Source organism: Rhamphochromis sp. 'chilingali', assembly GCF_963969265.1.
Source record: "Rhamphochromis sp. 'chilingali' genome assembly, chromosome: 14".
Lineage (NCBI taxonomy): Eukaryota > Metazoa > Chordata > Actinopteri > Cichliformes > Cichlidae > Rhamphochromis > Rhamphochromis sp. 'chilingali'.
Window position 1 is genome coordinate 16640462 of NC_137941.1, and position 18754 is coordinate 16659215.

Sequence of the window (18754 nt, forward strand, 5' to 3'; positions counted from 1 at the left end):
GGATTCATCATTCATGTCTTTATGTTTTGCACGGAAATAAATGCAATTATTTATTGAAATGTGCAAAAAATAAGTAAGGCAAAAACAGAGTTTGTACAATTCCAAGTTTGATTGTCAACACTTGGTATGATTGCATTTTCTTAGAGCAGTCTTCAGGAATAGTTTTCCAGGCTTCTTGAATGATATTCAAAGCTCTTCTTTGGATGTCAGCTGCCTTTTGCTTCAATAATGTTGAGGTTTGGGCTCTGAGGAGGCCAATCCATGACTGATAGTGTCCCACTGTGTGCTTTTCTATTAATGTTTGCTTCTACTGCACTGGCAGTGTGTTTGGGATCATTGTCAGGCTGAAAAATAAATCCGTTGCAAATCATAAACCAGTCTCCGTGATGTTTTACAGACGGCTGTAGACACTCACTGTTGTACCTCTCACCTATACATACATATATATACATATAGATGAGAATTTGAGACAGAAATGTCAAATTCTTCCCTATTTTTTAAAGACACGACTTTCAGATGCTGTTCATCTGCTGTAGATGTTTTTTAGGCCTGCCATTTCGTCTTTTATCCCTCAGTTTCCTAATATTTGTAAGGACACACTGCACAACATGCTGTTATACATTTTAGGATAATGTCTCTTTGGGAATCACCTCGATAGTGCAAAAACTTTATTTTGGGCCTGTCAAACTGTGCCATCTTTGGCATATTTTGTCAATTCAGCTAAAGACATGGAAACAAAATATGTGTTTTTGTGACAGGCTGCTGGTAAAGGGCCTAAAGATGCACTTTAAAATGTTATGTGTAGATGCGACACTGGTTCATCCCTTGAGTTAAGCGCCTTTCAGATGCATGTATGATTCAGAGGTCAGTGTTAAGTAGCTTAGCAAAAAAAATCCCAAAAATCCTCTAAAAAATGATGAGGTACCACAACTGAACTGGACTGAAAATGAATATAAAAGCACCCAGTGTCCAAAGAAACGTTTTAAAGACCTTCACAAAGCCGGGACTGTTAGTCAAGACCACAAAAATTAAAAGAAAGTCTGGCTTCTTGGAGGCAAAATATAAAGAAACAAGTTGCAGTCATACTTCCCTATTAATCACCAGCCATAATATTAGACATTTCCATTTCACCAGACAGTTTTCAATCATTCCTTGAGGTTTCTTTGACCTTTCGCCCTTTATGAATAACTCTGATGATGATAGAATTGGAAACAAATACTTCAGTGACATTTCGTCATCTTTTTTCCAATCAAAATGTGTATTTTAGCTTTTTAGTGTAAAACGGGACCTTAAAGGTTTAGAAGTTGTTATAAATCACCATGAATGTGTCGAACCATGAAATGATTCTGTTAACATGTCATTTATCTTAAATATGTTTTCCCCCATTGCTGCAGCGGCGCAGGCAAAATCATGAGAAAAACCTTTTATGACTTTGAGAATAAGGAAATGAGTTTCACCTTTGGGTCTTCGGTGGCAGTGAGAGTGATTCATGAGGAAATCCAAGAGATTCATCGTCACAGGTTTCGATCAATCCACAAATTTTTTTCCTTCTCAATTTAATACATCACAAACTATTACTAGCCCCTGGAGGATCTTAGAAAAATGCATACGCTATCGGACCTAGAGCCACAAATCGACCACGCCCAAAAAGTGCTATAAAAAATTTATATATTAATATTTTATTCCACTTTAAATTAGCCAATCTTTTAAAACTACTTCTCCCTGAACTATCAATGTAAAGTTTTAATTATATTTCGGGGGTTTTAACCCTTTTAATCGCAGTTTAATTACATGTGCGCACCGTTTTTTTTTTAGCCCCCCGAAACAAAACGAAATATTTAAAAAAAACAAACATTTGAAGTAATATTTGATTGTTATTATAATTAGGCCTTTAGATGGACTAAAGATTGGCACCAACCTTCATTTCGATCGCCTTTTTTTTTTTTTTTCCGGACCAGAAAATGGTCTCCAGGCGGCAAATGCTCCTCCTCTAGGCCGGAATCGGTGCATGCTCCCGGGTTGACTCGCGACGATGACCGGGGCATGTTGCGTCGGACCCCTTTTTCCAACACACACATCCGGTACCACGTCACAACAAATACGTCATTTCCTGTTGATTAAAAAAAAAAAAAAAAAAATCCAACCTCAAACGGTCCTGGGGCCGAAAATTGTCCCGCCCGATCAGCGGGCGAAGCCGCTGCAGCACGCCGGAAATGACGCTTCATTCCCCGCAGGTCTCTTTAAGCAGCCCGCTGTTTTCCAGCCCCGGGTCAAATGTGGAGCAAGGGCGCCACCCGGTGGACAAATAAAAAAATTACAACTCTAAGGCCAGTACTGCAAGCGGAAGCGGAAGCATTACCGATCACGATCGATTTGACCGTAATTTTTTTGCCGTGAAAAATAGCGTTTATAATGGGTTTCAATGGGGCACAAATCGACCACTAGGTCCGATAGCGTAAGTTTATCGATAGCTTAGCCACTGAAGCTAATTTCCGGAAGTCATACTGAAATTTTAACAGTAAATGTGACCGAACTTTTTTTTGCAGACTTTCGCTATATTCCATTCAACACTGTGCAAATGGCAGGTAATCAAAATTTGAAAATAGCCACAAATCGACCCAAGACCCTCCAGGGGTTTTAAAGGAGCCTCTACCTGGAGTATTGTCCTTGAGTGGTGCATGTTTTATGAAACCTGTGTAAGCGCTAAAACATGTAATGAGCATTTTCATCTCTCTGGTATTTTACAGTTGCACGTAGTAATGTGTTTCCAGGCTAAAGGTTTCACTGTCGGGTAGTTAATCTTTTCTGTATTATCCACTTAGTCATTCTTTCTCAGCTGAAACACATCCAGATAGTAAAAAGGAAGACAAATATGCACAGTTGTGGATCACATTCCTTGCTTTCCTATGCTGTTTGCTGGACAGTCTCTCGAGTCAAGCTGTGGATTTAATTGCCCATGTGTGGGGCCACTCCTGAGCCCAGCAGCAGATAGCCATTATGTCACCGCTTTGGCCGTGCTTTTGGTGGAAATGATTCTCATCCCAGCAGGCTACCATGGATGATAAGAGAAGCACTGACAGCTGTCAGAGAGGACACTGATGAGCTCGATGAATTAGGGGCACCTTGGTAAATGGTCTGTTTGTGCGACAGAAAAATCACACACTTGATGAGTTGTGACACCCTGTTGAAGCATGCATATGCTTGTTGCTTAATTTCTAAATTGAACCCAAGGTGTCCATGATGCTTTTTTAACTATTACCTGCTGTTTTGAGTGCGTATGACAGATGTATGATGATCATGGTGACCATGAATGAAGGTAATGGAGCATGTCAGAGGACAAAGCTGTAAAATCAACTGCAAAACTAATTATAGATACTCAAGATGGTGTCTGATATTTAATATGCGGAAAGGTTAATTGCTTGAGCCAGTGCTCTCGTTGCCACACAGCCTCACAGTTTCCATGTAAAGTCAAACCAAAGTGTGTGTAAAATACTTTGTAAAGCTTAGAGGCGGCTGGCAAAGATGTCCAAGGTTGTGTTTATTCAGCGTTACCCCTGTCGATATTAGCTACGTATTAGATAGTACATGTATGTGTCTGAGTAAGACCAGGACAAGCAGAATAAAAGTAAGTGATGGCTTGTCAGAGGCAACAAAGGCTAACACAATCATTCAGCTGAAGGAAAGATATCCAGACTTGTGTGCTGTTTTGTATTATAGTGTGTGCAGCAGAACAGATGTCAACAGAAGTGGTGTCCCCTATTGCTTTCAGGACACCATATTTTGAAGCCTTGGTGTCAGCGCTTTTTTCTGCCACCATGCTGGTCGTCTAAATATGGCAAACACTGCCGTATTTAGACCAGAGGATGGAGTGCTAATTCAGCAGCTGATGCTAGCAAGCTCGATCAAGAAGCTGCATTCATAAGCTGCGTGGGTGGAGCGCACAGAAACAGACACCTGCTAATAAAGCAGGATATTAATACTAGTATTACTATCGCTATTTTACTCACCAAAAGTGCAGCATAAACCTGGTTATTTGCCAAATATTAATTTAAAAAAACAAACTTTGAAAGCCACCACAGATAGAGACGAGAGGTCCACATGAGGAACTGGAACTGTTGTGGTTGGCGGCAGCAATAAGTTGAACTCAATATTAGTTTTATTTTTTTTGTAAATGTTCAAGGGAGATGGGGGTTATTGTAGCTGTCATAGGGCAAGAGGTGGGGTACACTCTGGACAGGTTACCAGTATATCTATAAAAATGTGGACTAGGTAGAGTAAAACCCCAACAGCTAATTAATCAATATTCCCATTTTTTCCCATTTTAGCCTCCGCCTATCCAAGCATACATTTACCTGTGTGAACAAATCACTCTCTGTTGTGGTCCCTTTCACTGATTGCATGCTGCCATCTCCTCTGTAACCTCATGTACACAGATTAGTAGTTGGCATATGCCATGGACATAACAGCTCTCGTCCAGAGCCAAGGAGAAAAGTCAGAATTGCACACTTTGTTTATGGCCATGTTCACGAGTGTTATGGATCCCATCCCTGCTATATAGATTACTTCCTGGTTCCAGAGTTATCCGAGTTTCATATTGTAATTTTTTGTAGCGATTTCTCCATTAAAGCCACTCTTTAAGCTTTAGCCTTGTCTCAAGAGTCATGCATTTGAGTCATGCATTCAGCCTGTCTCACAGCTACTCTTGACAGATTTCCCGCAATGTCCTCGATCCATCTTGTCACGGTTCACTGCTTCTTTTTTCTCAGAGAATATAAGGACGGCAGAGTCCACCAAACAATCTTTGAGAAATTCTCCATTAAAGAATAACTTATTGTTTTTTGCAGTATTATGGGAAATTGCTGAATTCTGGTCTTCTAGCACAGGAGTGTATGGGGATTGACTCGTGTTTGCAGCCTGCCTCGAGTGGCCATTGAAGGAACTGCAGCTTTGGCACTTTAGCTTGGCTTCATTTTTCAGTCCTGAAGGTTGCTGGTGGATATAGAAATGTTAGCATGTATGTGCCCTGTGCTGCAACCAGTGGTTAGAAATTAGTGAGGTTCCTTATTCCTCAAACTGTGCCCCAGTAGAAAAGGCCATTCTTCTGTAGAGACTAGGTCCTAAAGCTGCAACACAATCAAACCCAGAAATTTTGAAAGCTATAAAGGATTTTATTTTGTACAGCTTCCCTCTTTTGCAGGAGCAACAGTGTCTATAAAAATATGAACGCAGAGTGTTGTTTGTATAAAACAATGAAATAAAACAAAATGTCAAAATACAGATTATTCCTTCCCCTGAAATTAAAATAGCACAAGGGAGAAAATTGCTTACTCAATGGCTCGCTGTGCCTCTGGTTCACCAATTAGGATTCCTCATGAGTTATGCATTGAGCTGACCTCCTAAACGCCAAAACAGAGGCCAACAATTCTCCAATTTTTCCTAAAGTCTTTTCAAAATAAAAGCCGTCTAGGTTGTCAGACTGTCCAAGTGATTTGTACAAATTTCTACTGTATTATTTAAAAGGTCCAGACTTTGGCTGCCTCGTAGCTTGTTATGACAATGATCTGTGCCTAAGGCTGTTTTTAGGCTTTGTTTTAAATGCTATTTTTTTTATTGCAATAACTGCTGATGAACATTTAACAGGTTATGGAGCTAAGACTGAGAGAAAACGCATCCATCCTTAGTTGCTTTCTTGGCTCAAAATCCCTCATCCACCAGCAAAAATGAAATATTTTTGTGGATGATCAGGGTTGGAAACCTGCCACATTTTCTGTCACAGATGAATGGCAGAAATAATGCTGAATTTTGAAACCGTGTACCCCACTGATGTTTTATCAAATCGCTCATTGTTACTGTAAAAAACCTGCCACATCGCCTTGATTTTTCTATATTGGCATTTTATGTAGGAAAATAAAGTCAGTGTAGTGAAGTAATTGTACACTTAATGTTCCAAATTTCCCATTATCTGACACTGACGATCCCTGACAGGAAATCACTGTCTGGTTGGATGACTTTCCAATCACGATTAAAGGCTTCTCATATCTCCACCTTTGATGCAGTTATCTTACCGTCTCTGTGTGCTGTCCTGGACTGGAGGCACTGGTGATGTAGCTACCAAGGACATGATAAATGTAGCTGTAGTTTCTCAGTGTTCATGCATGTATGCTCAAAGAAGTACTGGTGCTGTGGCGGCAGTGATGGATGAGCCAAAATTTTAAGTATGTGCTCCATTCGCTGACTAAGTCTTTATTTGGGGCCCTGGTACTCCTTCTCTGTTAAGCTTATATAAAGGCCACTGTGTCTCTGCTTAATGCAAGCTGGAGAATACAACAGCAGTGTGTAAGGTACTGAAACCTTAAGTGTGGCTTTAGTTGATTTGTGAAATTTAAAGGATGTCACTGCTTGTTTCAGATGCTGAAGAACGGTCAGGTTTTATAATGACGATGTTGACTGTAATCACACGTGCTGTTTGCAATGTCTGCATTGTGTGTCCAGGCTGGAGAATAGACTATGGAGAGGCTTGAAGTACTTCTTAAGTTTCTCCTTGAATATAAATTGTAATATTTTATGTCCTATGGTAAATACAGGACTTAAAAATTACACATATCTAGTATCATATTCAGACATTTTACTGACTTTATTTTTGTCTTGCTACAGCTGTCAGGGGTTGTTGACACCTCGATCCACAGTGACTCGAGCCTGACAGTACGAGCTCTGCCTGGTCCAAAATTTGAATAAGCCATTCTTGTTTACAACATTAGCTGGCAGTACTCGCAAAAACTGAAGGAAAAAATGCGGCCTGAGTTCACTAAGCACAATGAGTGCTCTTGACAGTGTTATCAGCAGTGCGCTGCTATATTGACTACGTAACGTATAAGCAGTATGGTACGACGTCAAGGCGAGAACGTGTCTTCGGGCTCATATTAGAGGTTGCATTGAGGCAGTCAGTTACTGGCTTTGATCTGCACTTTGGAAAGGATTGCCTGTCTGAATTCTTATCAAAGACTCGACTAACTTAGTGCTGTAGAAAATGACAGATTTTGTGCCCTAACACCCCCCTTGCCCTTGTATCTTTAAAAAAAGATATTAAACATATGCCGTGTTTTTCATAAACTAAACTGTTTTCATTTTTAATTCAAACTGTGTTTTTCCCTCTTTGCTCTGCTTGTCTGGCAGCTTTCTAGAGCAGCATGTGCGATCTAATTAACACAGTCAGTAAATGCATTGACCAGGTGTGTCACTGTTTGCCTGACAGTGACAGAAAGCTCGGCCTCCGGCTGTCAGGCTGACGGCTCCTGGTGAAGATGACTGTACTCAGGCTCTTTCCAGCCTTGGCTCCTCATACAGACCTGCTTCCTGTCATCGTGCACACTTGAAAAGTGTTAGGCTCATTATGGATGGCCTCCGTAAATGCTGCTGACAGAGGTATAACTAGCTCCCATAATTTTGGCTCCCAATGGCAGATGCTTCCTGCCAGACAGTGGAGGAGCAGTTATCATTTGTCACTTTTTCTCTGGCTGCCACAGACCTGGACCCCGATCAGCTTGTCCTCGGACCATCAGACTCTCAGAGGAGTGTCATGGTCGCACTCTAACTGTCAGCCGTCATTTGTCAAATGATTCAGGAGACATGCTGACAATCTTGGTCATTTACAGCAATAATCATTTAATGCGAATTTCCTTTAATATCTCCTTAGCTTTTGTTTTTTTTTAAATGTTGTTTTGATTTGTGTTTCAGAAATCCCTCACCCACATTACGACATCCTGAAGAGTGGAGCAGGAGTTTCAGCCATTTCATCAGCCAGTAAGTCTCCTCTGACTTCAGCCTGTCAGCCTTTGTCATCTTACAGTCAAGATTTTGTAGAAAAGTGGACGTTTTCACAGAAACGGCTGTGAAGAAAGAAAGATTTAATATTTGGGCCTCCTGCGGGAAATTACAGATTTTGCTGATTTATGGTGACAAGAAACAAATAGAAGCATTACAGGAATTGATTTGGGAAAAAAAAGGTGCTGTGGACAGAAGCTCAGACTTCTATCCACAGCACAAACGGTATTAAGGAGAAAAAAGGAGCAGCATTTCAAGAACAGAACATTTTTACTGTTATCTGCTATGTCATAAAAGTGAAACTGAGACAATATCTGCTCTCACAGCAGGATTATGTTCCACAGTGGGCTTCAGCTTTGAAATACAAGCTGTAGCTTATGAATTAACCTTTTAAATGCCACTGAAGATCTTTGAGGTGACCTTAAAGATGCTGTGAGTGCCAAGGCAACCTAAAAATACTGTATCTCAGAACTATGGGTGATCTACATTATGTCGTATTAGTGCCATTGATACTATAACAAATACTGAGCTCAGAGGATAATCATTCTGAGAATTTCTCAGCTTGGGTGCTGGTAAAGCTCAGTGGGTTCAGTAGGCAGACTGTTTGCTGTGAGGCTGCTGCAGAGGACATGGTTAGAATCCACTGCGTGGCCTTATACTGTGTTGTCTGTTGTCTCTCCCAGCTTTTCAGTCTTCTCTCCACTGTCCTATCTCAAAAAAAGGTCTGAGATTAAAGCCATAGATTTACAAGAAGAACTTGACATACACCAAAAGTCTGTAAAATTGTATAGATTTACATTTACTGGATAAAGTAATACTACCTTTCAAAATATGTTCATGAAGAATGTTAAACATTAAATGTTCCTGGAAAAATAATAATACTAATTTTAAATATAATACTTTCATTACATTGCCTCAAATAAAAGAGGAAACTTCAAATAAGAAAAGGTCAAATGTACAAAGCAATAAAAACTGTGGATAATTAATTGAATAATTATTAATTCATTAGTTATTAGTTTTCACATATTGAGATCCCTTCCCAGACGCCTTAAGGCCCACTCACATCCTGGGCCATCTGACCTCAGGAATTTGCATGATAAGGTGGGGCCAGGTTTCACAATGAACACACCCGAAACTCTGGCTGATTGGGACCCACGCCCAGTTTCCCACCTTGGCTCAGGCGATTAGAGGATCATCAGGGGGTCCTTTTGTCCCTCTGTGGGGGGTCACTCCCACTAGGTTTATATCTGGGACTCTCCACCATTTGACCTTAGAACTGAAGAAGCTTCTCGGATGAGAGGTGAAACGTCTTCAAGCAACTTAAAGAAGTCCAGACGCTTTCACAGACATATCACCAGTCGTCTGTTCATGCACAGAGTATACTGAAAGAAGAGCTGGGCTTGTTTTTGTCATAATTATGTGATACACCCAGTGAGTGCTGGTCAGCTGGACCTTCAGATAATTTTATGATGAGAGCTGTTTTCTACAGACAGATAACAAAAAAACAGAATTAATTGAAGAGGTCACTAAAACATGACCTCTGAAATTTAATTTAGACGTGACTCTCGTAAATCTGTTTTCGTTTTGTTTTTGTTTGCTTTTATTATTTTTAGTGCTTTATTAATGTCGTTCTGAAGCGTGTTGATGTGTGTTTTTAATGGAGTCCCCTAAATGATCAGCTGCCCTTACCCTAATGGGAATCCAAATAAACAAATAAAAAATACCATGTCAGTGCCTCCACACATAAGACAAATAATAAGACAAATCTTTTTTCTTTTCTTTTCTTTTTTGCATTACTATTTTAGTAGTGCAATGAGTGTGTGAAACTGTAAAACATATGGAGACAGATCTGTACATCAGGGGGGAATGTGCATGTAAATATAGAGGGAACTGAAATTGATATTTTATTGCCCGATTCTATCAACCTCTCTTTCTATTCATTGACTTTCTTTTGTATAAATCTGCCACAGAGGAACAAACTAATTCACCTGAGTTATCAGTGCTATCTGAGGGCCAGATAACTTATCATTTCCTACACTGTGCAAAGCTAATAATGTCAGAGGTGGCTTGTAGTGGAGGCCTAGAAAATACAACCCTAATATCTACTGCAGAGAGGCGTGCAGGCCTTAACTGTAATGAGAAAATAAATTCAATTTGTTTGGAGGGTTATTTGTGTAGGGATGGTTTCTGATTGCATTGGTGGAAAAAAGAGTAAAAACAAGCAGACGTCATCTGCCTCAAAGGCCTGTTGGATTTTTTTTTATGTCACTTCAGTTTTTGATTGGTCAGGAGGCATATTTCTCCTTAAATCAGCACAGATATTACTTTTTTACAATGTCATTGTCCTGGTTTTTATTGGCTACTCTTTGGATTGCAGCTCTGTAATCTGGGTTAATGGATTGTGTGATATCATATCAAAGTTAATCTCCTCAAACAAAGCCCACCAGAGTTCAATGTGAGGAGGCTGGACAATGTTATCAAGCTTTGCAGGCTTTTTGTGAACCCTCTGACAGTCCTGTCAGGCTTGTTGTGTATATGTGTGTGTATGGAAGGAGGAAACTGAGGCGGAGGGTGGGGGGGATAATAAATCCATCACCGGTGTCTGCACTTGTGCAGCCAAAGAACTGACTCCTATGACAAAGTGGCCTGCCTTTCAGTCTCCCAGCAGCACAGCCTTGCTAATAGCAGCAACCTCCACTTAATGTTCTGACGCTAATGAATTCATGGAATTAACTTTCTGAGCCTAAACTGATAAAAGAAACAGAATTTCAGTGTCGATTAGGTGTTAGAAGCTAGATCAGTGTTTTTACTCCTATCTTTCCTCTGAGTGCAATTGTTGGTGTTCAGAATCTTTTAAGTCTTTGGCTGTAAACGAACAGCACGAATCTGGATGTCTGGTAGATGTATCGTGGCACTCGGGTAGTGATTTCCAGTCTAGCAATATATCAAAACTGTCAGAGGGTGAAGCCAAATGTGTTCTGCGGGTGTTTCAGTGTGTGTGTGTGGCGCAGAAGAGTCAATATTAGAAGAGCCTTTGTATCAGCAAACTGACATCAGTGGCTGAAGGGTTGCTGCAGGCAGGCCTGTATCACAAAGTGACATCACTTGCTGGCAAACACTGCAGATCACAGATAGGACCTGCCGCTGTGCCACAGCAGGGCTTGTTTGGACTCGGGGCCATGGTGATAGTGACCATGTGGTCCTCGGAGAAGGATCGATTAGTGACCCACGCTTAAAAACACTTGCAAGCGGCACCGCACTGGTATGAGTATCACTCACAGTTGATCCAGACAAATCAGCTCCCCGCAATGTTCAGGTGACTGCACTTAACTGTTTAATTCACTCTGATTTATAGACTGATGAAGGACAGTTTGTCTGTCTGAGGGTTTTAGAGGTAACTGTGTGATATTTTGTTGCTTTAAGGTGTCTGATAAAGGATTTTGAGGCACGTCCATCTGTGACCCACCTTCTGGAGCACCCCTTCATCAAGCAGGCCCATGGCAAGGACATAGCTCTCCGTCAGCAGTTAGCAGCTCTCATCCAAGAGCAGCAACAAATAGGCTGCAAAACCAAATCCAAGTAAGTATCCCAAATCTTATGTTTTGTTTTGTTTTAAATTTCCCTGTTATGAAATAGTAAAGATGCAAACTGTATTAGTTCATTTGGATGTTGAAGATCTCTATTTCACTGATAGGCATGGATTGGGTGCTGATATTTTTTCTGTCCAGTAGGGGGCAGGGTCTCATCTTCTTACACTCCAGCACAGAAATGAAGATGAAACAGAGTAATGGAAATTACAGTATGTGATTAAAGAGAAGTAAGGGCAGTATGACTAATTCAGAAGGAGTTATTGTGCTGAGTAACCTTAGATTAATAAATCCCAATTAGTCCAGTGGATGTACTTAGTACACATCACTTCTCCAACCAATTAACCCAATGATGGAATAATTAAATATAGATTTGCACCCAGAAATAGGTGACATGGCAGCATTACAGCCTGTTCACTTTTAATGAGCTAATTAGTTATTTCCTTCATTAATTAAAATAGCAACTACCTTACAACCTCCTTATGTGTGTAAAAAATGAACGCAGCCATATGAAAAGGCACATGTTGAAAGTTAAATCTTCACCCTGACACTCACATGGCAGCAAGCGACAGAGCAGAAAGTCTCCTGTTTACTGGAGAAATACTGACTTTGGCATTGCTTAATCTTCATTATAAAGGAGTTTGCTGAACCTGCCCTTGACTGAGAGTCTTGATGTTGTGCCAACTCTGTTTACTCCCGGGAGTGTGCAGAGTCTGTGCCTGAGCCTGATCCCGAATTCCTGTCCACAGTGAAAGTGGATAATGGGATTAGGAGCTTGTAGGGTGAGAACTGGGCTCGCCTGGTTTAGTCTCTCATGCCACAGATCAGCAAACAATGACTCCAGATAAGAATAAAGACATAGAGAACTTAAAAGTAGCTGCCGTAGGTGGAATAGTGTGATTTACTTCAAAGCAGGAGCGAGTGAGACGCTAGAGGTCTCAAGTCTTTCTCTAAGGGACATGATGACGGGGATTGACTTTATAGGGACCACATACTGAGCATATTTCTGTGCTGTTGCATTTACACTATATTCAGAATAGAGAATTAATTCAAAAAGTAGATGAGGAAAAAGCTCCTAACCTGAAGCTTGAATTTATATTTCGAGCTAGTCTTATGATTGTATATTTATTATAATGGAATATGGATGCATGTTACAAATGTGACAAAAGAAAAGAAAAAAACTATTGTTTGTGCTTTTGTTGAAGCCCCAAACCACCAAGCATTAAAATTAGGTTGCACAATGCAACCTAACTAGTCCACGTTTAGAGATTACTTGTTACTGTTACTTAACCCTGTTTTATCATAAGCTCTTCAGGCTTACGAGTCAAAGAAGTGAAATTAAATATGGCCCACTTATCTGACCTGACACTTGATTAAATGCTTATTAATATTGTTTGAAAACTGGGACGGCTTTCAGCTGCATGTTAAAAAAAAATAGCATAGACAAGTCAAAATGTCATGATACTAATACTGGGCTGGTTAGGTTAAGATATGTTATGGCTATCTCAGTATTACTATATGATTTCGCTGAGTACATTCGGCAATATTATTATTGTGGTTTCTAAAAAAAATGAAAGAAAAAATCTGTCAAGTTCATTTTTAATTGTATTTGCTTTTTTCTTCTTGTTTGGAACGTTAATAACTCTGGAAACAAAAGTGGTGAAAGAAATGTTAACGCTATCCAAAATGCAGTATTGCTCCCTGTGTTGTAGTACCAACCACAAAGCTACTGGTTATTTATAGAAGTGCATGCTGCAGTATTGTTTAGTCTGTCGTGCTGCTAATAAACTGATGTACTTAATCACACTTACAAAAGCAAAAATAAAAAAACCAAAGTAAATAAAAACTAGGGGTGTTAGATGTTGTTTAGATATAAATGCACTGCTTCCCCTTTCAGCCACACACTTTCCACCCCATTCAAGTATATATAATGAAAAATTGGTATGAAAGATTTTGTTCAATCAAATATAAAAATCACAAGGTCAAAGAGGATTTCACAATTACCTATACGTGTAAATAACATGCTGGAATTATATTCCAGCTAGACTCATTCTAGTAGCTTTAAATGCCTTTGCCTTAAAGTACAAATATACAAATATTTTTCTAATATTAAAATCTTGATATGGTCTACAAATACAGAAACCTTGATTTCACAAGGTAATGTGACAGTTAGTGTAATTTATTATATGGAAATGCAAATACAATTTGGAGATGCATAACAAAATGAGTGTATTGGTATTTACTAAAGTAGATGTTACTGTTGTGAAATTAAAACATTACAGAGCTTAAGTGTCTTATAGGAAGATAAGGAAATGGGTCACTCTAGCCCAATGGTGTGTGGTTGCTGTGCAACATGATGTCATAATAGAACCTTCAGTGATTTGGTGTATTATAAAAAGGTTATCATAGGAGGCTGGACAATGAATATTTATATTATTAGCACAATATAAATATTTGATTGCTGAAAAAAAACCCCTAAATAACCCCCTAAATTTAAGAAAGATTGTAAGTTTGATTTTTTTATGCTGTTTTAAGCAACTATTTTTGGCAGTTATTCTCAGATTTGTGACACTTTATTGACTTTTTAGACTGTAGATGGCCTTTGACTGGATGTTGCTACAATTGGCTCCCAGCAAGATTTTCACACTAAAGTCTTAATTGGAACAAAGTGGGTTAAGCTCAGCAAAGGGCTAGATTGACTAGCTAGTACTGGTAGTTACTCACTTGTAAAAGGCTTTGTATGCAGACTTAACTATTGGAGTCTGGATTCATGGTAGTATATGGGATTTTTGACTCCACTAAACCATATTACGCTGATAAAAATGGTCTAAATTTTATGGCTGTTAGGTTTGGCTGATGTCAGTCTCTTCTCTGTGGAATTGACTACATTCATGTTGTCCTAAGCGACTATTATTGGTAGTCATGCTAAGATTTGTGATGCATTACATGTTATAGAAATGTCAAAATGTCCACTCTGTGTTGTGCATATACACATACAGCACACAAAGCAGTAGGCACTCACAAGCACCGCTCTGTTTTACTCTCTTTCTCACACTCTGTGGTTTCCCCTGAGGTTTTCGTGGAGCCAGCTGGAGGTTAGTTGACCTCTGTCCACAGGGGCTCTTTGGAGAGTGATAGGTCAAAACATGAATAAAGTGCAACCACATCCTGTGATAATAGGAGTTTTGTCCCCTGGGAAAGCTTAAAGGGCCTCGTGAAAAACATGGAAGTGACTGGGTATTACATTCAGCCAGTCACACTACTGTTTCTCATTTAGTGGTCACTTTACAGGCTTAAAAGGCATCTCGTGTCCTTGACTTCATACAGGCACGTCCGGATCAATACTCGTAAAACCCTCATAATAGAGAGCTGTCCTGATGATGATCTGGTGAACCTGGAGTTCTTAGACGAGGTAGGATTTTATGTGTTTATCTCGTCATGCATTGATGAGCCCAAGCTGAAAAGTTGTTGATTTTAGGCTGTGTGTGTGTTTTCTTTTCTGCAGGAGACAATCATCAGCCATCTCCACAAGAGGTATGATGAGCTGCAGGTGTACACTTACGTCGGTGACATCCTCATCGCTCTCAATCCTTTCCAGAATCTCAGCATCTACTCTCCTCAGGTCGGTAACACATCAGTCACAAATAGTTTTTGTGTTTTTTTTACAAACACAGTGGAAATGATGAATGGATGCCAGTCATGATGCAGGTTCTGCTTTAGTGGATACTCTATTTGTAGGGCTAGTTATTGTTATTATTATTATTTTGTTTTTATTCACAGTAACAGCAACTATTATGGCAATTGTCATATTAGTTAGTGCAACAATCTGGCCCCCAAATTTTCTGCTCAGTCAGTTTAAATCAACTATTTTTAATCTTTTAAATTACTCTAAACATCTCTAATGCATAGTCAGCAACTTTGCATGCATTTTTCCTCAAATTTTCTCTTCACTGGATATCCGATATTGATATTATGTGACGCTGCAGAGTTTTGTCTTCTCCAAGCTGTTGGTTGTTAATTTCTTCAAAGCCGTAATAAAAATAAAAGTCTTCATGAATACTTTTATGCCCCTTTTAGTTCTCTAAGCTGTACCATGGCGTAAAGCGAGCTGACAACCCTCCACACATCTTTGCTACTGCAGATGCAGCTTACCAAGGCATGGTGACATTCTGCAAAGACCAGGTATCTTCCAGAAAAGTGACTGAATAGGTTGAAGCATTGTACCATGCAATCCTAAAACTGATAGAATAATAATGAAAATTATTTTGTATAAAGCACTGTAGGTTTTACAAATGCTTTCGAGCAATTTCTTTTAATTACAATCAGTTATTTTTTAATGTCGATTTGGAAACTTTTGGACAAAAGCAAAGGAGCAAGGAAATGTTAGTAAATAACATATGAAAAAATTATGGTATATGATGTCAGTGTTCCCGCTTGATGAACTGTTATCTCGTTTGTTTAGTGTATCATCATTAGTGGAGAAAGCGGTGCTGGGAAAACAGAAAGTGCTCATTTAATTGTTCAGCATCTTACTTTCCTGGGAAAGGTACTGCATAGTAGCTCTTTGGTCACTATTTTTCATCATCATTTCTAACTTGTTAATACCAGACTTAACTACTTGATATAACTACTTCATAAACTATCTTAAAAATCTACCAGAGTTCATGAAATAATTATTTTGTTGCTCTCAGGCAAACAATCGGACACTCCGTGAGAAGATTTTGCAGGTTAACCCTCTCGTCGAGGCCTTTGGAAACGCTTGCACGGCAATCAATGACAACTCCAGTCGCTTCGGCAAGTACTTGGAGATGAAGTTCACGCCGACAGGAGCGGTTATTGGGGCCAAGATATCTGAATACCTGCTGGAGAAGTCGAGGGTCATCAAACAGGCTCCGTAAGCAGCTGCCCTTGCTTTTTTCCTTCCTGCGGTTGGATTTGAGTAATTCATCTAACTTCTGCTTGTTTTTCCTTCAGAGGGGAGGAAAATTTCCACATATTCTATTACATATATGCCGGCCTTTACCACCAAGACGAGCTGAAGACTTACAGGCTGCCAGATGGGACACCTCCCAGGTTTGTGATGCAAATAATCCCATCATTCGCTCCTCACAATGTGGAAACTAATTTGACTGTCATAACATGAATCTGCAGGTACATTGACAGTCAGCACTGCAAAGTGATGCAAGACATTGTGTCAAGGAAACAATATAAAGAGCAGTTTGATGCCATTCAGGAGTGCTTCCGAAATATCGGCTTTACAGAAGAGGTACTAAACACTCAAGCAATCACATATGCAATGTTTGGGCACAGATCTATTGAGAGCTGTAATATATAAAATACGTAATATGTAACAATTTTCTTTTGATATCTTGTTTTTAGGAGGTCGACTCTGCTTACAAAATTCTCTCAGCAATTTTGAATACTGGGAATATTGAATTTGCCTCCATCACATCCCAGCATCAGACCGATATTAGTGAAGTGCCTAACTCAGAGGCCTTAGAGAACGGTGAGATGTTAGGCAATGTGTGTTGTAAGCATTGACTGTAAATAAAAAATGGTCATCGGTGACTCCCATAAACTTGTACGACCTGAAGTGTTTTAGGAAGTTAATCACTGGCTGCAAAAAAACAGGATTGTACATCTTTAGCTGCTTTAAAAACAAGAACTTGTAGGGTGTAGTGTGATTTTGAATGTATCTTGGATATTCTCTAAACCACACATGGTCAAAAGTATGCATATAGGCTCAGACATATACATTACCTCTCACTAATATTTGGTTAAATGCCCCTTAGCAAGCTGCACCATGATCAGCAAGCTTGGATATTTGACCAATCTTGTTGGGAGAATTGGTAGAGCTCAGCTGGCTTTTAAATAAAGTCCACAAATTTTTATCCATCCCCAAAACAGTTTAGATGTGTGTTTGGGATCATTGAGCTGTTGATTTGAGGTGATGTTGTAGAATTTGAGAAAAGGGAATCTTTCCACTTTCCACTTTAAATATCTGCAGTATAACCATGTTATAGTTTGTTATTATAGTATTGTGATAAGATGCAGTAATCTCTTCACTGTGAAACTGATTGACTGTCTCGCCTTTTTCTCAGCTGCGTCTCTCCTCAGCATTGGACCCGAGGAGCTCCAGGAAGCACTTACCTCTCAGTGTGTGGTCACGAGGGGCGAAACCATCATCCGCTCCAACACCGTGGACAAAGCCGCCGATGTCCGAGACGCCATGTCCAAGGCGTTGTACGGACGCCTGTTCAGCTGGATAGTGAATCGCATCAACTCACTCCTGCAGCCTGACATGAATGTCTGGTCAGTGCGTGCTAGTGATGAACAATTTGTTTGCATGCCCACTGTTTTTGTCTTTTCTGTAATTTCTTGGGGTGTAATTTCTCACTCAGTTTCTGCAAAGCTCTGATGACCTTTCTGGAAGTCTGCAGAGGTAGATGCAAACATGAAGAGGGGAATATCAATGGGAAAGCACAAGACAAGCAAAAGGAGAGCAAAAAAGAAAAAAGTTTTAATAAATTTTTGATACAGAGTTGCGTGCAGAGAAAATAATGTTCAGATGATTAAAAAGACTTCAGAGAGACTGCAAAGAGGCTTTTCATTGATCCAAAAGAATTCCTTCATAAATATGAGCATTGACTGTCAAGGAGTCGTCTCTCAGAGATGAAGCCAGAGTTCCCGTCTGCATTCCAGTCATCTTAGCCATTTCCTTATTGCCATTAATAACCTGGTAGCACTGGTTAAAGGTGACCTCTACATACTGTGGGTAATGACTGATCATGAAAGTAGCAGCTCCAAGCACTGAATATAAAATACAGGATCATAAATATCTATGCTGTGTTGCAGAAGTGAGTATTGTTAGTGCAGACATTGAAAATAACTGGAGGTTAAATCAATAGAGACTGAAATAAAAGCCATTTAAGAAGATCTGACTTTTTCAAAGACGGTGTTTATGATTTCTCGTCAGACTAGGCCATCCAGACCAGACTCCGTATTTGGGTGGAACTTGGATTATCATTAAAGTTTTATCAATTAATATGGCTGCTGGGGATTTGCTTGTTCCATCGCATAGAAGAATAAGTTTGTTTGTCCCCCTTTTTTTCCTTTGAAGTGCCATAGAGAGCGGCATGAATGTGGGAATCCTGGACATCTTTGGATTTGAAAACTTCAAGAAGAACTCGTTTGAGCAATTGTGCATCAACATCGCAAACGAGCAGATTCAGTTTTATTTCAACCAGCACATATTTGCTCTCGAACAGGTGAGTTCTTCATGCATAAATAGGTTTTAAATGATCCGCTCTAATGCACAAAGTAGAAGATACCACTGTAATGTGTTT

General features: G+C 39.7%; 1 protein-coding gene across 1 annotated transcript in view; it reads left to right on the forward strand.

Moving 5' to 3' along the window:
- Positions 1-2315: 2315 nt before the first annotated feature.
- The window catches only part of myo3b (myosin IIIB), a gene marked incomplete at both ends in the record, with an annotated part of 47889 nt that continues 31450 nt past the window's right edge, over positions 2316-18754 (forward strand). The window contains 13 exon segments of the mRNA XM_080902929.1: positions 2316-2455; positions 7735-7800; positions 11245-11400; positions 14736-14820; positions 14914-15030; positions 15486-15590; positions 15871-15954; positions 16100-16302; positions 16383-16481; positions 16560-16674; positions 16788-16914; positions 17510-17720; positions 18529-18676. Coding sequence (XP_080759055.1) covers positions 2316-2455; positions 7735-7800; positions 11245-11400; positions 14736-14820; positions 14914-15030; positions 15486-15590; positions 15871-15954; positions 16100-16302; positions 16383-16481; positions 16560-16674; positions 16788-16914; positions 17510-17720; positions 18529-18676 — 1656 coding nt within the window.